A 21,812-nucleotide genomic window follows, 5' to 3' on the forward strand; every position below is an offset into this window, starting at 1 on the left:
CCACATACCCTTTTCCATCTTTATTTTCACTTAATTTAAGCTGTAAGAACACTACGTTTTGGAAAATAGATAAGTACATATGTATTGGTAGACAGGGAAGTAAAAGAGTAACGAGGACCATCAGGAACTGACACTGAATACAGTACTGAATACTTTGAGGGTTTGCCAGCCAAATGGAGTGCGTAAGGGATCTGTTCTCAAAAAGTTATCTATAGAGCTAAAGTTTAGAACTAAGCCTAGAAAAAAAGAAGGAAGAAAAAACAAACAAACAAACTAACACAAAAACACAATTATTCACATGAAATGCTTAAGAGTGTAGGATTTCTGTCTTTAACTTTATGCTAAATTGATCATTTCCCTTCATCCCAGTCATAAATTGAGTGCTAGCTGTGAGATGCATGCACATGAAAATAATTTTGACATAGGCTGATTCCTCCAGCACCAGGAGCTTTGGGAATCTTCAGTTTTATGGAGTGCTGGTGTATTCCAATCAGTAAAGTACTATATTTAGAAGCTTTTAAAACTTGATGTGATCAGGCTTGTGCTTTCATCATGTCTCATAATTTATACGACAGATGGGCAACTTTGCATTATAGGTAACCCCAAACCTATTTAAACCTATTTAAAAAATTCCAAATTCTATTGCACGGTTAATGATATGAATAATGACAAGTATAAATACTTAAGTGATTTCTGAAGTCACATAAACAAATTCATTTCCTGTGAACTGTATGATGAGGTAGATATGCAACAATGATAGAACCACTGTAATAATGGACTAACATAGGCTTCTCATTTGGCTCCATACTGTCTATTTAAACAAAGAAATATCAGACAGTTGGATCTGACTGCACATTTTGATGCACTGGATGTGACCTTGCTTAGATACTTATGATGCTTTACAACTTCAGAGAACAGGTGTACAATTCAGTCTCCAGGTTTATGGGAGTCAGCAGAATGACACCGCTTAAGATTTCAGTGCACAGTTCTAAAGAAAAGGGTGCCTCGGTTTCCTCCAAGAAGCTTTAAATGCAAGTATTCTGAAAAGTTGTTAAATAGAGATTAAAAAAAAAAAAAAAGAACTGGTAGGATGAAAAATGGAAAAAACAAAAACAAAAAAACAAACATACAGTTTTAGATAGCTTTTTAGTAAATGAAGGGTTCTCACTGTGATTATAAAATAACATAAAATGCTCTAGTTACCTGTGCATCAGCCAGCATGATGTCTTTCAGCATAGGCTGACCCTTTGGTTCCCCATTTTCCATTCTTACATAGTGGACCTGGTATCCTCTGATCTGTCCATGTTGTTTATTGGGTACAGGTGAGCGCCATGACACTTTAACAGCAGTAGAGTTGACAGCCTCAACCTCGACTTTGCGAGGAGGACCACTAGGAACTGGAACAACATCATTGGATAAAACAGAATTACAGGCACCTGTCCCACCCATGTCTTTTGCCTTTTTTTTTTTTTTTTTTTTTTTTAAAGGGCAGACTCACTACATTTTCTCTGAAGAATACAAACAGTTCAACAAATGAAAACGCCCAATCAATCTGCTCTACCTTTCAGTGAAAAGATCAAAAACCATGACTGATGCAAAAAATGGAAGAAAAAATAGTATTAGAGAAATAGAAAAACATGTAAAAATGTACAAAAGCCAAGGAAGATGCTTTGAGAGTCAAAGCATTACAGTACAAAGAGGTATTGCAATAATTGAAATAATAATAATAACAATAATAATAAAAAACACAAAAGATTTCCAAAAAAAGTTTCCTTATTTTGGTATGTTGTTTGTTTGTTTCTTTCTTTCTGTCTTTCTTTTCAGTAGTATAAAAAGGAGGTTGATAATAAGGCTGTCTTCTGTCACGTACAAGCATGGAAAAAAATAAAATGTGTGGAGCATCAGCTTTCCAAGATTAAAAAAAAAAAAAAAGAAAACAACCCAAAACAACAACATCAAAATAAATAATAAGTACAACACAGAACAAGAAAACAGTTTAAAAAAATACCTGAAGAAAACCTCATGTGTTTAAAAATAACAACTGTAAAATCAAGGAAAAGGAAGAAGGTTTTCTCCCTGTAAGTTACTTTTATGTTTAAGAAGGAGAAAGAAGGATGTGTATGGGCTTAAAGGGGCAGCAGATGCAGTTTATTGACAAAACAAAAACAAAAACAAAAATAAAACACTATTTTCTATTTATGTATATATATATATATACACCAGATTTATAAAAAATGTTGAAATGTTGAAAGCACAAGTCTTTGATTAAAAAAAAAAAAAAAAAAAAAAAAAAGAAGAAAAAGGAAAAACACAGAACTCAAATAGTGGTAATATCTGCGATTTCAGAAAAAAAGCAGAAAAAAAATCTGTTAGCCTACATAAAGGACAGCAGATCTACAGAGAGTCATAGAGGTGCAAACTGATGTAGTGGAGGCAACATACCATCTTCATCTGTCCGAATCAATACTGCTAAGCTCTCTGGGCCAGGTCCAACATCAGTGTGGGCAGTCACAGAGATCCGGTACTCAGTCCATTTTTCCAGCTGTTCCAAAAGGTATTGGGTACTGTCCGAGGAAATTCCCAAAATTTCATGGGGTTTGACATCTTCTCCATCAATCCCAATGTACTTGATGGAGTATTCTGTGATAATGCCATTCTGTTTTTCCACTGGTGGAGGTTTCCAACTTACCAAAATACTAGTGGAGCTGGGGCTTGTGCAACTAATGTCTTGAGGAGGAGCTGATGGCTCTAATTTCAGTAGTGGGTTAAAGGAGGATTTGAGTGAAAGGATAGGAGTGGTTGAAAAAAATGAACAAAAGAAAAGAAATAAAAATAAATAAAAGAAAATAAAATGAAAATAAAAACAAACAAGAAAATAAGTAGAAACTTAAAAAGCAAAACATCTGGTAATTATATGCACCTTGGCTTATTAACATGAGGAAACTGAAAATGAACAGACCAACCAAATGGTGAAAAAAAAAAACAAAAACATGTAGGGGAAATACATGAAAACAAAACCTCAAAATAATGTTACCTACCTGTAATTAAAATTCTTCTTGAAATAAAAGAAAAACGTGACACTTCTATGGCTACTGATCTATCTTTACAATCATTGCAATTAGTGCAAGTTATAATATCTGAAACGATGCATGACATATATTTATTTAGAAATTTGGACACATCCTCTTCAAGCAGGTTTACTTTGAGAATATTTCTCCTTTTACAGAAACCCCCAAACTTGCAATAATTGTTAGAAATTGCTTTAAACAGCCTCCCCACTCTCGTAACCAACTTTTTTTTTTTTTTTGATAACTGAGTCTGCCTCGCACAAGTCAATCAAAAATACTGTTTAAATGGAAAGCATTTACTCAAGTATTTATTGTAGCCAACATACCAGAAGCATGCAGTCAATAGAAAGTCTTAGTCAAAGATTTACCTACCAGGAAAAAGTGACAGGGTTGTTGACTCTGACTTTAACTTGTACTTACCCTAGATCAGCTGTCAAGTTTTATTTTTTTAACTCCTCTTGGACACACCTTCGCTAGCAAAGAATTAAATCCTACCAGTAATGTAGATTATTCTATAGCAAAAACAAATATCTACCTCCAAACACTGTGTCAAGAAATCATGTATTCGTTTTATAAATTAAATTCACAACCTGAGGTCATTGGAAAGGTGAAAGATCCTCGCTTCACATCTTTTCATCAGCATTCTTCTGGAGCAGAAATGCTCACCTTTACTGATTCATAGTTAAAGGAGTCTGTTAACATAATTACTTTCTCCAGGCTCCACAGCATTTAAACATGGATGTCATTCCATTGCTTTCAGTGAAGCAATTCCAATACTGAAAGCTAGGTATGCATTCATGTACTTAAATTTACCTTAGTGAAGTCTGTACTTAGTAACTAAGCACCAAAAATTAGCTCTCTGAACACTCAAAGCACCAAAAAATGAGTCAACATTTAAATTCATTGGCAGTTGTGGACTACTTCCCCATTTCTGCCATTTCTCTTGGAAGGAAAACATAATTTTTCAGTGCAAGGTCTTTATGGGTCTTTTATTATTTTTTTATCTGTTTGTCTGCTATTTTCTTCCCATTCTAAAGGAAAAAAAGAAACAGATGGATTTTTGGTACTTACGCTAGGCACATCAAACAAATTTAAAGCAACAGAGGAGGCCTAGGACCCTGCTGTGACCTATTGCATTTACACATGTATGTTTTGGTTCCCCACAGGTCTTCTACAGGGATCAATGGCTTTTTACTCAGTATGGTACTTTGCTCTTCTGAAGAGAAAACAGGAGGGAATGTGCCAGCATTTCAACTAACTAGAGGAAGCAGATGGGGGGCTACAAAAGAGAATAGAGCCTTTTTATTTTTTTATTTATTTTTAAGCTAATTCAGTTATCAAATACTCAAAACTTGTTGGTCCACTTTTACCATTGATTTGTGGAGGAAGTAAAAGGTAGCCATAATGTCCCTCAAGGATCCTGTACATAAAGAAATAAATCCCTGTAACATCTTTCTCTGAAACCAAGATAAAAGAGAACAGGGTATTCTGGTGAATATTGCTAATGAACTCACAAAAGCTTATTAATTTTTAATCCATGACACTATAAAAAAAATGTTGCTTTTATGTAACTCAGTATAATTTGAAGGCTACCTGTGTAATTAGCTTTATTAAAGTATGTACTTTTTCTTAAAATACACAAAGTTTAAAACTGCTGCAAGCTATTAAGAAATAACTGGAGTCTGCATATATACTCCCAAAATCAGATTTCCATAATATCTGTATGCATAAGGCTTTTTTCAGATCTAATACTATACTTTTGAATTTTAGAATGGAAAAATGGCAATGTGCTTATAGGCAGAACACACAATCTTGGCTCCTAAATGTTTATTGTTTAAGCATAATTTAGGCAATTTTCACCCAATATGGCGTAAGAGCATGAGCATTCTAAGTAGCTGAAATGGCTCCAGGAGCCAATAAATACCCTTTTCCATATTAAATTATTGATTTTGTATTATTGAGGTCAAAACTGGCATTGTTACTAGTCTTGTGTTACACAGTAGTCTTTTATGTTTATTCAAATAGCTTAGAAATGCTGCAGAAGCACACTTAGCTTTGGTTAAACTTAAGCTCTACAGTACTACATCTCCTGTTACATTAACTATAAATAATTATATAACTATCAAATAATGATTATATAATCGTATCTATTACAGACCGTGAATTAAAAAGAAAATCATGCCAACTGAGAATCTGATTTTTTTTTTTTTTAAATAATGCTGATTTAAGAAATGGTAATTTAATGAAAAAAAAACTAAAATAGAATTGCAATAAGTTTTCAAATCATACAGTATAAACTGTTAGGAATGAATAACTTACTCAGCAAACACAGTTATTCTGGATATCATCCTTGTATACCTGGTTGTTTTAGTTAAGTATTAATTTGAATATAGTAAAATAAATCCAAATTTTTGCATAATATTTGCACAGAAATGTGATGAGTTATTGACATTGTTTCCATAAGAATCCAGTCAGAAAAAAATATTTACAGTGGTGTCAATAATGACTGAACATTTAAAAAACCCAGATAAAAAATCTCTAACCTAAGAAATTTACTAACTAGCTCTCTAATCAGAGTAGTTACCTATTGAAGTAACTATCAAAGTAGTTACTATCGAAGAGTTATAAGGAAATTTTTGATACAGTCAGAAACATTCAAATTGGCCCACTCTGCAGCATTTTTTACTATGAGGATATGCTACTGGAGCAACCTAGTATTACATGAAATCTTTAGAGTAAAGAGGTGGTATTTTATGGGTGGAGGAATGTTCCTCATCTATACTTATTGCACAATAAAATATAATACGCTATTATCCCTATTATAACAACAACAACAAACTATGACAGCAAAGTATTGTATCCGTAGATACTGGCTTTCTGTAAGTCTTTACAGAGTCTTTTTCGGAAGCTATGGAAAAGACACACATATTAGTTATTCACAGTATTTTAAACATATTTTTTTTATGTATTCATAAATGCTATGTTTTGTACCATTCTGTTTTCTTGTCTTGCTGTGTCTGTTGCCTATTTAAATGAATCTATTTGAAAAATATAACATAATAGATTAAAGTTAGCAAGGAAAGACACCTACTTGACTGCATGGTTCTTGCTGAGATTTCTGCTGTTGAAGCACCCAAACCTTGTGGAGAACGTGCAGCTAGACGAAACAAGTACAAGCTGTTTGGCTTCAAGCCTTGTAGGCGATAAGATGTGGTAGGCTCAGTGGAAACCCGTTGCTACAGGTAAGGAATGAGAGTCAGATGTCAAGATTACTATTCAGTAAGAGACTTAGAGACTCTGAATTGCATATCAACATATGCAATATGTTGTCCACAGAAGAAATGTTTTTATACTCTGATGATAACCTATCTCACAAAATTGTAACATATAAATTCAAGAAAAAAAAAAGGAACTGAAACAGAACAAACCCAAAGTGAATACATTACTTTTAACAAATACATGTTAAAGAATTGTATCTTTTTTAAAGCAGACAGCTTAGAGGGTTAAACTCAGAACCAGAAATATTTTTTGACTATTTGAATAAGTAATAGGTGTGTATAAAACATAAAAGGATCTTAAGACAATAACACACAAAGCCTTGTCATGACAGTGACAGCCCCACATGACAGTGAAGTCCAGATATCTGTTATGAGAATAATCTTAGATTTTAGGAAAACCTGTAACTAAGCTGGTGTTCAAAATCTTAAGAAACAAATTATTCCAATTGTAAGGTATTAAACAGTGGCCTGCATCTCAAGCTGAAATACAGATCTGCCCCACAGTCCACAAAGCATGTTTGTACATTCACTGTGTATGTGTGGACCTGTCATAAACTCAGCTGAAGCATCAGCAATGAGATGATGATGCAGCACAAATCAATGAAGTTGACACTCTCCTCTGAGACTGACAGGTTCTTTTATTTATTTATTTATTTGTTTGTTTGTTTGTTTGTTTGTTTGTTTATTTATTTATTTTCTGGGACATCTGGCAATACCACATGGTTTTGATATTGGATGTAAGAATGTTTTTTTCTACATTAACAGCACTGAGGCTCTCAAACTCAACATTCTTTATGAAACAATGGTATAGAAAAAGCCCATAGTAGCTTTTTATCTTTAGAGAGAGAGAAAAAAAAATCTTCTCAAAGATTACTGAAAGGTAATAAGCTTCATTAAATGTCTTCCATGGTGGCAAATAGATATTCTCTAAGGCTGAAAATAGACTGCAAAGTGCAAGTGCAAAAAAAAAAAAAAAAGTAAATCAGTAACTCTATAACATTCAACAAAACACCTCTGCTTCCAAGCCTTTGTGGAGGAACAGACTTGGAGAGATCAGTATCATCAGAAACTGGATGCAATATCCATGTGAACACCTGTGAAAAACAACAAATTTCCTTTGGTAGTAACCATCAAGGGTATTTTTGGTTTACACATTTGAAGTCAAATAGGCTTACTGCTGGGATTAACAAACTGTTTAATATCAAGGCTTTCATACTGAAGAAAGTGACCAATGGTAGCATTTACAACTAACTCATTAAAAAGTACTTAAAAGATGTATAATATTTTCTCTTACCTCTTCCCCGTGCTCCCCATCTTTGTAAACTAGTTCATAGCTGGAAATAGTATCAGAGCGTGGAGGTGTCCAGGAAAGTAATATGCTCGTTTCAGACTCAGGTTCTGCCTTGAAGTTCAACGGCTGTCCAGGCACTAAAGAAAAAAGATTTTAGTAGTGTTTCCAATTGTTTATCTGGCTATTTAAACACATATCATTAAAGCCTTTTAAATTGTTATCTGAATATTTCACACAATATTACTTTTATTGAATTTACTGTTTTATACAAATTGATTAACTGTGTTTTGAAATAAATTAATCTGAACTCAGAAAAAGAACAAAGTTTTAATTTGCATATCACAAATTATCAAGGATTTCAAGCCTCACAGTGCAAATAATATACAAAGAACTGAAATATAGTTGAAAGAAGCTTGGTGTTGAACACCAGCAAGTTTGTAATGTGTGAAATGGCAAGTGTGTGTGTGTGTGTGTGTGTGGAGGTCTATACAGGCGTTATGTGGGAAATGCTAGTATTACCCAAGATAGGATAGAATATTCAATAACACAGTATTAAAATCATGCTTAACTCACAACTAAGATGCTAAACACATCTTGCTCTCTAAGAATACTGAATGATTTAACTACCCAAAGAAATTACAACCTACTGAAGAGATCTTCATTAAGTGACATTTTTTCACACTTTTAATGACTGGAATTTTTATCAATACATCTGGATTTCTAGTGACAACACTTTCTAATTGCAAGAACTAAAAATGTAACTTTGATTTTGGTAGTAAAGAACATTCTGTTTTAAAGCCTTGTGTAATGGTTGCAGAAATTGCCTAAGCTAAATGTTTTGTTCTCATTTACTTCTTCATATCTACACTAAATATTAAAGTTATTATTATAACTGGAAAACTTATTATGATTGGGAAAAGATGGTAAAATATATCCTTTCACTGGAATGTATACAATCATTGTGGCGTACAAGTTCTAAAACATTAGTTTCAGTTAATAATGATGCTGATAATGCATCAAACAGTCTTACACACCACTTCTATATTTTCAAGAATAAAATGTGTCTTGTCCTTATTGTTGAATAAAAAAAACAAACAAACAAAAAAACGGAGATGCAATTCTTAGCACATATTGAGAACAGCTGTGACAACTACAGTGTGATAATAATTGCCTCACAAGTCACTTTTCAGGGTAGAATTTTATTATAATATTACAAGTACATTTCTTCTGTATAGTAAGAGACTTAAAAATATCACTAAGTAACTGGTAGAAATAATTTGTGACTGTAATTCTTATCTCCCACAGACTTCTGCAGAATGTCACTATGTAGATTAAAAATACCCTTGTGTATGTGGTAGAAGTTTGATATCTAACCTTTAAACAGACAGATAACCTGTCAACATAAAGTGCATATTCAGTCTGTGTGGAGCTTGCAATTCCCTACAATTCATACTTTCATTTGAGAAATAGGAAAAAATAGAAGAAATGTGTAGAAAAATATTGCCTATTTCTATGGGAATGAGTGAGAGTCTCTTCACAATCTCTTCACAGAAAGAAAGATAGGTAAGAGTGATCAGTAATTTTTCTAAAATATCCCTTGTGTAAGAAGAGAACATTTCTGCATACTACAAAGTAATAATAATAATAATAATAATAATAATAATAATAAAATAGGAAAATATCATAAAGTTATAGAATATTTTGACCTGGAAAAGACACACAAGGATCATTAAGTCCAGTTCCTGGCTCCCTACAGGAACAACCCAAAATCAAACATCATATTTCTGAGAATCCTGTCCAAATGCTTCTTGAAATCTGTTCGGCTTGGTGATGTGACCATTTCCCTAGGGAGCCTGTTGCAGTGCACAACCACCCTCATTGTGAAGAAGTTTTAGCTAATATTCAATATGAACCTCAATCTGATGGAGCTTCATGCCATTCCCTCATGTCCTATTGCTAGTCATCAGAGAGAAGAGATCAGTGCCTCCCCCTGCATTACCCTTCATGAGGAAGTTGTAGACTGCAGCAAAGTCTCCTCTCAGTCTTCGCTAGGCTGAAAACCAAGTGACTTCAACTGCTCCTCATCAATCTTGCCCTATAGACCTTTCAGCATCTTTGTTGCCTTCCTTTGGACATTCTCTAATAGTTTGATGTACTTTATATATTGTGGCAACCAAAAATGTACGCAGTACTTGAGGTAAGGCTGTACCAGAGTAGAGCAGTACAATCATACATTCATCAAATGGCTTGAGTGAGAAGGGACCTTAATGATCACCTAGTTCCAAGCTTCCTGTCATTTAGAAGGGATGCCTTTCACTGGATCAGGTTGCACAAAGCTTCATCTGACTTGTCGAAACCTTTAGGGATTGAGAGTCCAGTGCCTCACCACCCTCTGAGTAAAGAATTTCCTCCTGACTTCTAATTTAAATCTCCCCTCTTTCAATTTAAAGCCATTCCCCCTTCTCCTGTCACTATCTACTTATATATAAAGTCACTCTCCATCTTTTTTATAAGCTCACTCTAAGTATGTAAGTATTTTCTTCTCCAGGCTGAACATCCCCATCTTGTTCAGCCTTTCTTTGTAGGAGGAGTGCTCCATCGCTTTGATCGCCTTCATAGCCTTCCTCTGGACTCACTCTAACAGGTCCACATCTTTCTTATTCTGGGGACCCCAGACCTGGATGTAGTACTCCCAGTGGGGCCTCCCAAGGGTAGAGGACAACCATTCACTCAATCTGCTGGCTACTCCTGTGTTGATGCAGCCCAGGACACAGTTGGCCTTCTGGGCTGCAAGCATGAACTTCTGGCTCATGTTGAGCTTTTCATCCATCAGAACCCCCAAGTCCTTCTCTGCAAGGCTGTTCTCAATGACTTCTCCCAGTCTGTATTCATGTCTGGGATTGCCCTGGTCCAGGTGCAGCATTTTGGACTTGGACTTGCTGAACCTCATTAGGTTTATGTGAGCCCACTTCTTCAAGGGACTTGTGAGGTCCCTTTGGATGATATCCCTTCCATCTGTTGCATCAACTGCACCACTCAGCTTGGTTTAATATGCAAACTTGCTGAGGGTGCACTCAATCCCACTGTCTACACCATTTATAAAGATATTAAAAAGCACCAGTCCCAAAACAGATCCTCAAGGGACACCAGCTTCCATCACCAGCCTCCACCTGGATATAGAGCTGTTGAACACAACTCTCTTTATGTGGCCATCCAGCTAAATCCTTGTACTCTGAGTAGTCCACTCTTAAAATCCCTCTCCAATTTAGAGATCAGGATATCATGTGGGACCATGTTGAAGGCTTTACAGAAGTTCAGGTAGATGGTATTGTTCAGTCTTCCATTGTCAGCTGATGCAGTCGCTCCATCCCAAAGGCCACCAGGTCAGACATTTGTCCTTGATGAAACAGTGCTGACTGTCTCAGACCACCTCCTTGTCTTGCATGTACCTTAACATTGCTTCCAGGAGGATCTGTTCCATGATCTTGCCAGGCATAGTGGTGAGGCTCACCAGTCTGTAGTTCTCTGTGTCTTTCTTTCTACCTTTTTTAAAAATGGGAGAGAAGTTTTCCTCTTTCCAGTCACTAGGAACTTCCCCAGAGTGGCAGGACTTTTCCAGTATGATGGAGAGTGGCTTGGTAGCTGTGTCCAATGGTTCCCTCAGGACCCTGGGATTCATGTCATTGACTTCTACCTGTTCATTTCCATCAGGTGCTCAGACCTACTATTTGCTTAAAGTGGGAGGGATTTTGTTCCCCCAACCACTACCTAGAGGTTCAAGAACTTGAGAGAGGTGGGAAGCCTGACAGTGACTATCATTTCCTTCAGCAGGCTTGCAATGCTGTTTTTGATTTACTCCAGGATACAGTTGTCTGTTTTGGTTGCCAGGGCTCATTGTGGACTCAAATTCAATTTGTCATCTACCAGAACTTCCAGATCCCTTTCTGCTGGGCCTTCTTTCTCCAGCCTCTCATCTCCTAATCTGTACATCCACAGTGGCCCTGTCCTAGGTTCAAAATCCCATGATTTCTCTTGTTAAACTTCACACAGTTAGTAATTGCCCAGCCCTCTAACTTGTCAAGATCTCTCTGCAAGGCTCTTCTAACTTTGAGGGAGTCAGTGTCTCCTCCCTGTTTAGTGTCACCTGGAAATTTAGTATACCTTCAGGTCCTTCATTCAAGTAATTTATGAAAAAATTAAAGAAAAATGCCCCTGAAATGGAGCCCATCCTGTGCATGATATCTACTTCAGTGGCCTCGAGGAAGGGATGGAGTGCACATGTGCCAAGTCTGCAGATGGCATCAAGCTGGAGCGGGATAGTCAATATAGTCAAGGGCCATGCTGCTCTTAAGAGGGAGCTGAAAAATGGGGAGGAAGTGGCTGATGGGACATGACATTCAGCAAGAAAGAGGCTGAGCCCTGGCCTGGGAAGGCAGAGCCCTGCAGGGACAGAAGCTGAGGCTGGTATGGCTCTGGGGTAACTCAGAGGGATGGCTCTGCAGGGAGCAAGCTGAACAGTTCCCAGTGATGCACTTTGGCAGCAAAGAGGGCGAGAAAGTTGGTGTGAGCAGGACATAGGCTTGAGAGCCAGGGGATGGCAGGGATCGTCCCCACTTTTTAGAGCTTGTCAGTGTACAGTCATCTGCATACTGCATCTGGTTTGGGACCTCAAACAGAAAAAGGATGTTGATAAAAATGGATAAATTTAATAAACAACCAGTAAGAAGAGGCTGTGGGACTCCAGCCAGTTCAGCCAGGAGAAGGTGTGGCTTTGGTAGCACACAGCAGCAGCCCAGCACCAGCAGGAAAGTAGAGAGGGGACACAGGCGTTCTCTGCATAGTAGTGTGCATGAGGAGCGCAAGAGGCAGCAGCATAAACTGAGACACGAGATGCTCAGACTGGAGACAAGGAGAAAGAAGCCTTTTCACTACCAGGACAGTAGTGACGGTAGTGATCAGGGCCCAGGGAGGCTGGGCAGTCTCTGGCCTGGGAAGTTTCACTCCCTGGCTGAGTGAAGCCCTGAACAGCCTGAGCCCCAGCTAAGCCTGCTGGGGGAGGGGGGAAACGACACATGACACGACAATGACACTGGACACCTCCCCTGCTGCCAGCACCAGCAGTAACCTGAGGATACTACAGTCTTTGTATCATCATCTATGCTTTATGATAATAAATATGGCAGCAGTTGGAAAATAAAGGGTATTCCCTGTCTCTCTGTAGTAATACATTTTAAGATCCTCATCTTCCAAATCTTTTCAAAAACAGGTCTGCTACTTGCTATAATTCTATAAGACAAAAGAATGGTTAATTGGACTGTATCAAATATTGTTTATTGAAACAATAACTTATGTAAAACCTAGTTATCCTTGATATTTTATAGCCACATTTTTGCAAATCTGAAGCTGAAAAACATCAAGAGAAAAAAAGAAGTGACAGGGAATCTGAATGGCTCCAAACAGATTGAGAAGATATGAAGAAGGGAAACAAAAACACATTTACAGAAACTTAACAAACTATATCACTGATACATTCTGTAGGGAACCTAATACTTAATTCAAAGAAAAAGTAGCAGATAAGAAAGTGATATAATAACTTTTAAACTATTAAGTATTTATGACTGGAATACACAGCACCTGTTCAAAAAAAAAAAAAATCTTTGGTGGCGTGTGGAAACTAAACGAAGCTGGAGGAGCTTACAGAACATACTGGTTTAATCAAGCAACAGAATGGAATTTTCTTATGTGAGTATTCTCTCAGTACTGTCTTTTTCTGCTTTGAGGTCAGTGTAGTCTACAAATGTATACTAAAAGCCATAACTTCCCTGTGCAGCAAGCATGCCTTTTATTTCTCAATTCTACAAAGTGTGTTGTCACTAGGAGACTAGTATTGAGTTTCATGTGTTCATGAAAGAAATATCTGGCAAAGTAGCAAGCTTATTACAACAGAGAACTGCATTTCTTTGCTAGTGACTACCTTCCTCTGAATTTCTAATCATTCTTCTTAAGCTAATGCTTTATGTTCCCTGCAAGTCAGATACTTGACCTTCTCACTACTGTCCTTTTCTCTATGATCAAAAGCTTGATATTTATAACTGTAATAATCCTTAGTCTTCAATCCACAGCCAATCCTTGTTTTAAAGCTAGCAATATGTTTTATTCTTCAATTTTCACATTTAAATAAGCATATATTTTGCAGTATACATCCAGGTATATCTGGAATATTTTTCAGTCTCTCTTTCTCCACTAATTCACTACCTAACAGACCGTGGTCAAGAAGCATTCAGACAATGCTCTCATTGGTTTAATTTTTAGGTAGTCCTGTGTGGAGCAAGGAGTTGGACTCTATGATTCTTGTGGGTCCTTTGTAACTTGGGTTATTCTATGATTCTATTAACTTGTTTAAAGTTCAGAAGATTTTCTGCTACACAGAGGCTAATGCATATTGCTCAGAGAGTACATATACTGTTGATCAGTTTTAGGAAAGAAAGCAATATAAGAAGTTTCATAAGAAATGCGTCCAGAACAGCTAAATGGAGACAAACCAACACAGTTTTTGTTTTCAGATGAAGATAAAGGATAATAAATATTTTTATACTAAAGCTTACACAGTTAATTCTTTGTTCTAAAACTTGGTCTTTGTAATTCAATTTGCCTATATAATACACTTGTTCTGATTCCATCCTCAATAGAATCAAATCCTTTGACCCATAATGATATATAAGTACTTTCTTAGGAGTAGATTTTGGAACGGAATTTCTCTTAATGTGAAAGGCTCAGCTCTACAGCTCTCTTCTGATGACTAATTCCTTAAAATGGTGTCTTGATAGTGAAGAAAACACTGCTGCTTTTGCCCACAATTGGGCAAAAGGACAGGGCTTTTCCACAAATGTTAGGCAGAATACTTACACCTGAAACTGAATGTAAAACTTTTTTTTTTATGTTTGTTTTTCTGATAAATATGTCTTTCTTTTTTCCCACAAATTACATGTTCCTAGTTAATATTTTAATTAGAAATTCAATTTGCAATTTCAATAAAGTTTCTGCTGACCAGCAAAGTGAGAAGGCATTCACAGAGCCCTTTCAAGGAATCACTATGCTGTACTAACAAACAGAAGACTCTCATAAACAGGCTTTTAAAAAATTCTTCAATTTTTACAGTCATCCTCCAAAGATCCAAAGTTCAGGAACATTTTGAAGGAAATCAAACTATCAGAGGCTGTAAACCACAGTTATCATTCATTTTTTTATTTTTTATTTTTTGGATAATGCATAAAGGATAATGCTGCGTATTTACCATTTACCACCTATTTATTTATTTATTTATTTATTTATTTATTTATTTATTTATTTATTTATTTATTTTCATGTTACATGTGTAACTTATTTGGCACATGTATATTTATTTGGACGTCTATCAGCCTGAGAGACTTAAACCAAAACAATCATATTCAGGTTTAGATTACAACAAATCTGGTAGAAAAGGACATCATATTCTGCAGTGCTAAAAAGATGGGTGAATCACGTTTTTTAAAGAAACATAGCATTGGAGCACTTCACTAGACTTTCTTGTATGTTTATCTCTTATGGCTTCAAATATTCATATTCTTTATGGACAAGTATCGGTGCTTAAAAATGCTGCCTGTGTACCACATTTTTGTTTTTCTTTCAATTTTCAACATTGTCTTACATAAACAATGTCAAGTCAACTCCATTACAAAGTTGAAAACGTGTATTGAGACTCCCTCCTGCACTGTTAACATTGTCATAATTTCTTCAGATTACAATAGTAATCAGAAACAGATGGGCATGTTTAATGGCAAGTTCTTTAAAGGTTTTAATAAACACAGCTTTTCTGAAATGACATCAGCAAGTAATGTAACTGGGCTGGTCCAGCCGAGTCTTACTGTTCATTATTTCAGTTGCTTCACCGTTCCCTGGAGAAACCACCGACAAACCCTTCCCAATATAAGGAAGTTTATGATTATAAATGAAAACACAGACAAGGAGTTCACTAAAAGTGTTTTGCATATGAATTCTAGAAGCAGACTAATGCCAATAAAAATACTAGTTTCTAAATAAATAAATAAAAATTAAATACAAAAGACGAAATTAAAATATGGTGTACATTTGCATATGTGCACAAGCAAGCTATGCAGCACATGCAGCAGGCAAGATATGACATGGTTGCCACAACTGAAATGTGGTGGGATCACTCCCATGACTGGAGTGCTGCAATGTCTGGCTATAGGCTCTTCAGAAGGGACAGGCAGCACAGAAGGGGTGGTGGTGAGGCTCTCTATATTAAAGAGTGTTATGATGCTGTGGAACTCGAGACTAGGAATGATAAGGTTGAGTCCCTATTGGTTAGGATCAGCAAGAAGGCCAACAAGGGAAGCATCCTAGTGGGCGTCTATTACCGACCGCCGAACCAGGATGAGGAGATGGATGAGGAGTTCTGCAGGCAGCTGACAGAAGTTGTGATATCGTCAGCGCTTGTTCTTGTGGGGAACTTCAACTTCCCAGACATATCCTGGAAGCACAACACAGCCCAGACAAAGCAGTCTAGGTGGTTTCTGGAGAGCATAGAAGATAGTTTCCTGACACAGCTGTTAGTGAGCCTACCAGGGGAGGTGCAATGCTGAACATTCTATTCACACACAGCAAAGGCTGGCTGGAGATGTGATAGGCGGTAGCTGTCTTGGTCAGAGTGATCATGAAATGGTAGAGTTCTCTATTCTTGGAGAATCCAGGAAGGGGACCAGTAAGGCTTCTGTATTGGACTTCTGGAGGGCAGACTTTGAGCTGTTCAGGACACTGGCTGGCAGAGTCCCTTGGGAGGCAGTTCTGAAGGGCAGAGGAGTCCAGGAAGGCTGGGCACTCTTCAAGAAGGAAATCTTAATAGCTGAGTGGTCTGTCCCCATGTGTCCAAAGACAAGCCGTTGTGGAAGAAGACCGGCCTGACTGAACAGAGAGTTGTGGCTAGACCTTAAGAAAAAAAAAGGATTATGATCTTTGGAAAAGAGGGTGGGCCACTCAGAAGGATTATAAGAATGTTGTAAGGCTGTGCAGGGACAAAATTAGAAAGGCCAAAGCTCATCTGGAGCTCAATCTGACTACTGCTGTTGAAGATAACAGAAAATATTTTTCTAAATACATAAACATAAAAAGGAGGACTAAGGAGAACCTCCACCCTTTACTGGATGTGGGGGGGAAGTTAGTTACAAAAGATGAGAAAAAGGCTGAGGTCCTTAATGCCTTCTTTGCCTCAGTCTTTCGTGGCTAAACCAGTTGTTCTCTGGATACCCAGTACCTTGAGCTGGTGGAAGGGGATGGGGAGCAGAATGTGGCCCTCACTATCCATGAGGAAATGGTTGGCGACCTGGTACGGCACTTAGATATACGCAAGTCGATGGGGACAGATAGGATCCACATGAAGGTACTGAGAGTACTCGCCAAACTGCCTTCCGTCATTTATCAACAGTCCTGGCTATCAGGGGAGGTCCCAGTCGACTGGCTGCTAGCAAATGTGATGCCCATATACAAGAAGGGCTAGAGGGTAGACCCGGGGAACTATAGGCCTGTTAGTTTGACCTCAGTGCCAGGGAAGCTCATGGGGCAGATTATCTTGAGTGTCATCACACGGCACTTGCAGAGCAAGAGGCAATCAGGTCCAGTCAACATGAGTTTACGAAAGGCAGGTCCGGCTTGACGAACCTCATCTCCTTCTATGACAAAGTGACATGCTCGGTAGATGAGGGAAAGGCTGTGGATGTGGTCTATCTTGACTTCAGTAAGGCCTTTGAACACTGTTCCCCACAACGTTTTCCTCAAGAAACTGGCTGCTCGTGGCTTGGACTGGCGTACGCTTTGTTGGGTTAGAAACTGGCTGAATAGCTGGGCCCAAAGAGTTGTGCTGAATGGAGTCAAATCCAGCTGGAGGACGGTCACTAGTGGCATTCCCCAGGGCTCAGTACTGCGGCCAGTCCTCTTTAATATCTTTATTGATGATCTGGATGAGGGGATCAAGTGCACCCTCAGTAAGTTTGCAGATGACACCAAGTTAGGTGTGTGTGTGTCAATCTGCTCGAGGGTAGAAAGGCTCTGCAGGAGGATCTGGATAGGCTGGACCAATGGGCTGAGGCCAACTGTATGAAGTTCAACAAGGCCAAGTGCCGGGTCCTGCACCTGGGGCACAACAACCCCAAGCAGTGCTACAGGCTGGGAGAGGAGTGGTTGGAAAGCTGCCTGGCAGAGAAGGGAGTATCGGTTGATAGTCAGCTGAACATGAGCCAGCAGTGTGCTGAGGTGGCCAAGAATGCCAACAGCATCCTAACTTGTATAAGAAACAGTGTGGCCAGCAGGGCTAGGGAAGTGATTGTCTCCCTATACTTGGCTCTGGTGAGGCCTCACCTTGAGTACTGTGTTCAGTTTTGGGCCCCTCACTATAAGAAGGACATGGAGGTGCTCAAGCTAGTCGAGAGAAGGGCAACGAAGCTGGTAAGGGATCTGGAGAACAAGTCCTACGAGGAGAGGCTGAGGGAGCTGGGATTGTTCAGTCTGGAGAAGAGGAGGCTCAAGGGTGACCTTATCACTCTCTACAGGTACTTTAAAGGAGGCTGTAGTGAAGTGGGTGTTGGTCTATTCTCCCACGTGCCTAGTGACAGGATGAGGGGGACGGGGCTAAAGTTGCATCAAGGGAGGTTTAGGTTGGATATTAGTAAGAATTTCTTTACTGAAAGGATTGTTAGGCATTGGAATGGGCTGCCCAGGAAAGTGGTTAGACAATTCTGTGATTCTGTGTGATTCTGTGTTATAGTCACCATCCCTGAAGGTCTTTAAAAGACGTTTAGATGTAGAGCTTAGTGATATGGTTTAGTGGAGGACTTGTTAGTGTTAGGTCAGAGGTTGAACTAGATGATCTTGGAGGTCTCTTCGAACCTAGATGATTCTTTGATTCTGTAACATTTTAATGCACAAGTAGGTCTAGAAAAGTTATTTTAGTAACTTCTCAGCTGAGAATCTGAAGAGTAACACTTAGACTTTCGTGTAACATAATGCATACAATGGTCCACAGAAATAGTTCAATGTCTGTTTTTCATTAAGTGTGCACTGGTGTCTACTTTGAATTAACAGATTTGCATACAGAACTAAAAGCTGTAACCAATGGAACTGTCTTAAGTTATGATTAGAGGTGCATTTTTTAACAATTTGAGGTAAGATACAATCCTTCAACAAGAAACATTCTGGTAGTAAAACATTCAAGTGTGTTACATAATATTTCTAGGTAATCAATGACCTACAGTAACACTTCATACAGCTTTCTCTAAAAACTAGAAAAAGTGAGCTTTTATTTCTTATTGCTACAATAAATCACTTTCTGCAGTGTAGCTCCACCAGAACTTCTGGCTTCTGATTTCAAAAAAATTGTCTGCAATGATTTGCTTGCTTGCCTGCTTGTCCTTTGCTAATAAAAATAATTAATGGATTTAAAATTCCTATGCAGAACCAAAACAACACAACTGTAGACATAAAACGAGAAATTGATGACCTTGTGTATTACTCTTTTTAGGGACAGGTTGGATTTGTCTTAATAAATTCAAAGTGTAGAGAACTGTTTGCCTGTTACTACACAAAGGTTGATGTTTTGTGAATGCTTTCAAGTATGAGGGGATAATTTCTTTTCTTCAGTGGTAACTTATACTGTGTGGAAATTAAAATAAAATAAAAATTACTGTAGAAACAGCTATCTGTTAAAGTTGCCTGGATAAACTGTGGCAATCCTTAAAACTTCTCCCCCTCCCCCCCCCAGTCCCCAACATTTTCATGATCAAGTCTTTGCTCTGCAAAATTTCTTCTTTTCATTCAAATTCTGTTTACTGCTGGCTTACCTCCTGTTTGAGTGATGACTTGAATGTCACTAGAAAGTGGTCCATCCCCAACAGAAGTAAAAGCAAGAACCTTCACAGAGTATGTTTTCTGGGGCACCAGATTCCCAATAGTGGTAATATGGCTGTCAGCCACATTGTGTTTCATCCAGCTGTTGACATGTTGAGTAGGATCCATGGTGTAATAAACTCTGTAACCTTGTATTTGTCCATTAGGTTCCTCAGGTTCTTCCCACTGTACCAAAATGGTGGTAGAGCTCAACATACGGGCCTGTACATTGCGTGGTGCACTTGAAGGTGCTTGCTCTGAAGTCCTTGTTGACACAGGTTCACTGGGTGGACCTCGTCCAATGTTATTTACAGCAACTACCCGAAATTCATACTCTGAATATGGGCTTAGGCCAGCCACACTATAGCGTGTTGTGGCAACCCCATCAATTTCCTTATATGGCTCCTCAGAGTTTTTGGGTTTATGTTGGATTATGTAGTAAGAAACTGGTTCAGGGTTTCCAGAATCCCAAGTCAATGTTATGCTTGTTGCTGTGCTTTCTGTCACCACAGGTGTTCCAGGAGGTCTGGGTAAGGCTAAGGATAAATATCAAAAAATGCAGTTAGCCCTATGTAACAGCAGACCTTAATAATTACGTTATGAGATTTAAAAAACCAACCAACCAAACAAACAAACAAAAAATCAGGAAATTTGGAATAGAGAGAACATGTGATTTGTTCAGCGTGAGCTTTTGGCAATTAAGATTATCTCCAGAAACTTATCAGAAACATCTCAAGTTCTGTAGTAAAAGGTTACTGATGTAAAGCAACAATACTGACTTTTATGGTAAGTTCCTTAAGCAGATGACCATTAAAGACTAATTTTCAGAATCTCTGGCACCCACTACTCAATAAACATGATACTTGGACACCCAGCAACTCCAAAAATCAAACAACTGGTTCTTAAGAGTTACTGCTATTGACAAACATATGCAAGATTATGAAGTTCTTTATTTACTTTAAAGGCAGGCTGAGAGCTAGACATAGGAAAATAATGAAACACTATTATGAATTTATTTATCAGAATTATTGCTGTCTTAATCAGTATTTTGTCTTATGCCAGTGATTGGTTGGAATGGTTACTTTCTTGACTTACAAGTGTAAGATAACTTAGTCTCTTTTGGTGCAATTTATTTGTTCAGAATATGGGCAATGAATGAAAGACTGAACTATGTACAAATGTGTATGTTTGGGATATACCTTTGACAGTTATCTGTGCTATTGCTTCTATAACACCTAGGGTAGACATAGCAACACAAGTATAGTTTGCAGACTGCCTGACATCATTAAGCTCAAGGACGTTCCTCCCTATTGGCATATCGTCCTCAGGTGTCAAATCTTCTGCTCCTAGCATCCATTTCACATATGGCATTGGTGACCCCACCGCAACACACGTGATATTTACACTTCCGCCAGGCATAATCTCATGATTGGTGGGGGGGATAGAGAATCTCGGTGGGACTCGTCGAACTGGAACAAAACAAAAAAGGTAATAACATATACAAAATAAAAGAAACTGAGTCTTGCATACAGACTACATGCAGTGTACAGACATGATTTAACATTTTAACATGTTATTCTGATCTGCCAGAAAATATGTATAAAAGAAATACAAGACTAAACAAGAATATTGTCTGCACACAATGTCAGTTATTCTATATTTACTTGAGGATATTATTAGGTACATTCATACAAAAGCTGATTCAGACCTATTAGGGCCCCCACATTTAACTAACTACATATTAACAATACACAAACACCATGCAAAAGATACACACACACACGCACACACACGCGCGCATACACATATATATGCATATATTTTATGAGTATACATATATATATGCACAGAAGAAAATTGGAGAGTAAACAGCATGCTTGAATTGATTACCAAAACCAACTTTAATGCTGTGTACTTCCAGCTGATGTGAATAAATGTGCTACACCACATTGTCACATCACAGTCCTGGAACACATTGCCTACAGTACACTGAAAGTGCAATTTTATTGCTTTCAGATTCAAAGTGGATGCAGCCTCAGGACCTCACACTAACACTTAAACAAACATAGAAATAATATATATAATTACACACAGATACAAATATATATATATATACACATATATATATACATGTACATACACACACAGACATATATATATACACACATATATATATATATAGTCACAGAAAAGAAACTAAGCAAAGCCAGTACAAAGTACTGGATTTGTTCATGCAGGCAA

General features: G+C 37.7%; 1 protein-coding gene across 12 annotated transcripts in view; it reads right to left on the reverse strand.

Moving 5' to 3' along the window:
* The window catches only part of PTPRD (protein tyrosine phosphatase receptor type D), a 397,236-nt gene that overhangs the window by 129,021 nt on the left and 246,403 nt on the right, over window positions 1-21,812 (reverse strand). For 10 of the 12 annotated variants that reach the window (XM_072031736.1, XM_038171162.2, XM_038171161.2 and 7 more), the window contains 6 exons: window positions 20,771-21,040; window positions 19,526-20,107; window positions 7,641-7,774; window positions 6,160-6,304; window positions 2,443-2,748; window positions 1,204-1,397 (listed from right to left, as the gene is read on the reverse strand). In XM_072031736.1, the coding sequence (XP_071887837.1) occupies window positions 1,204-1,397; window positions 2,443-2,748; window positions 6,160-6,304; window positions 7,641-7,774; window positions 19,526-20,107; window positions 20,771-21,040 (1,631 nt within the window). The remainder of the gene's footprint in view (window positions 1-1,203; window positions 1,398-2,442; window positions 2,749-6,159; window positions 6,305-7,640; window positions 7,775-19,525; window positions 20,108-20,770; window positions 21,041-21,812) is intronic. The other 2 variants (XM_038171178.2, XM_072031739.1) reach the window with 1 other exon arrangement.

This window comes from Anas platyrhynchos, chromosome Z (genome assembly GCF_047663525.1).
Source record: "Anas platyrhynchos isolate ZD024472 breed Pekin duck chromosome Z, IASCAAS_PekinDuck_T2T, whole genome shotgun sequence".
Lineage (NCBI taxonomy): Eukaryota > Metazoa > Chordata > Aves > Anseriformes > Anatidae > Anas > Anas platyrhynchos.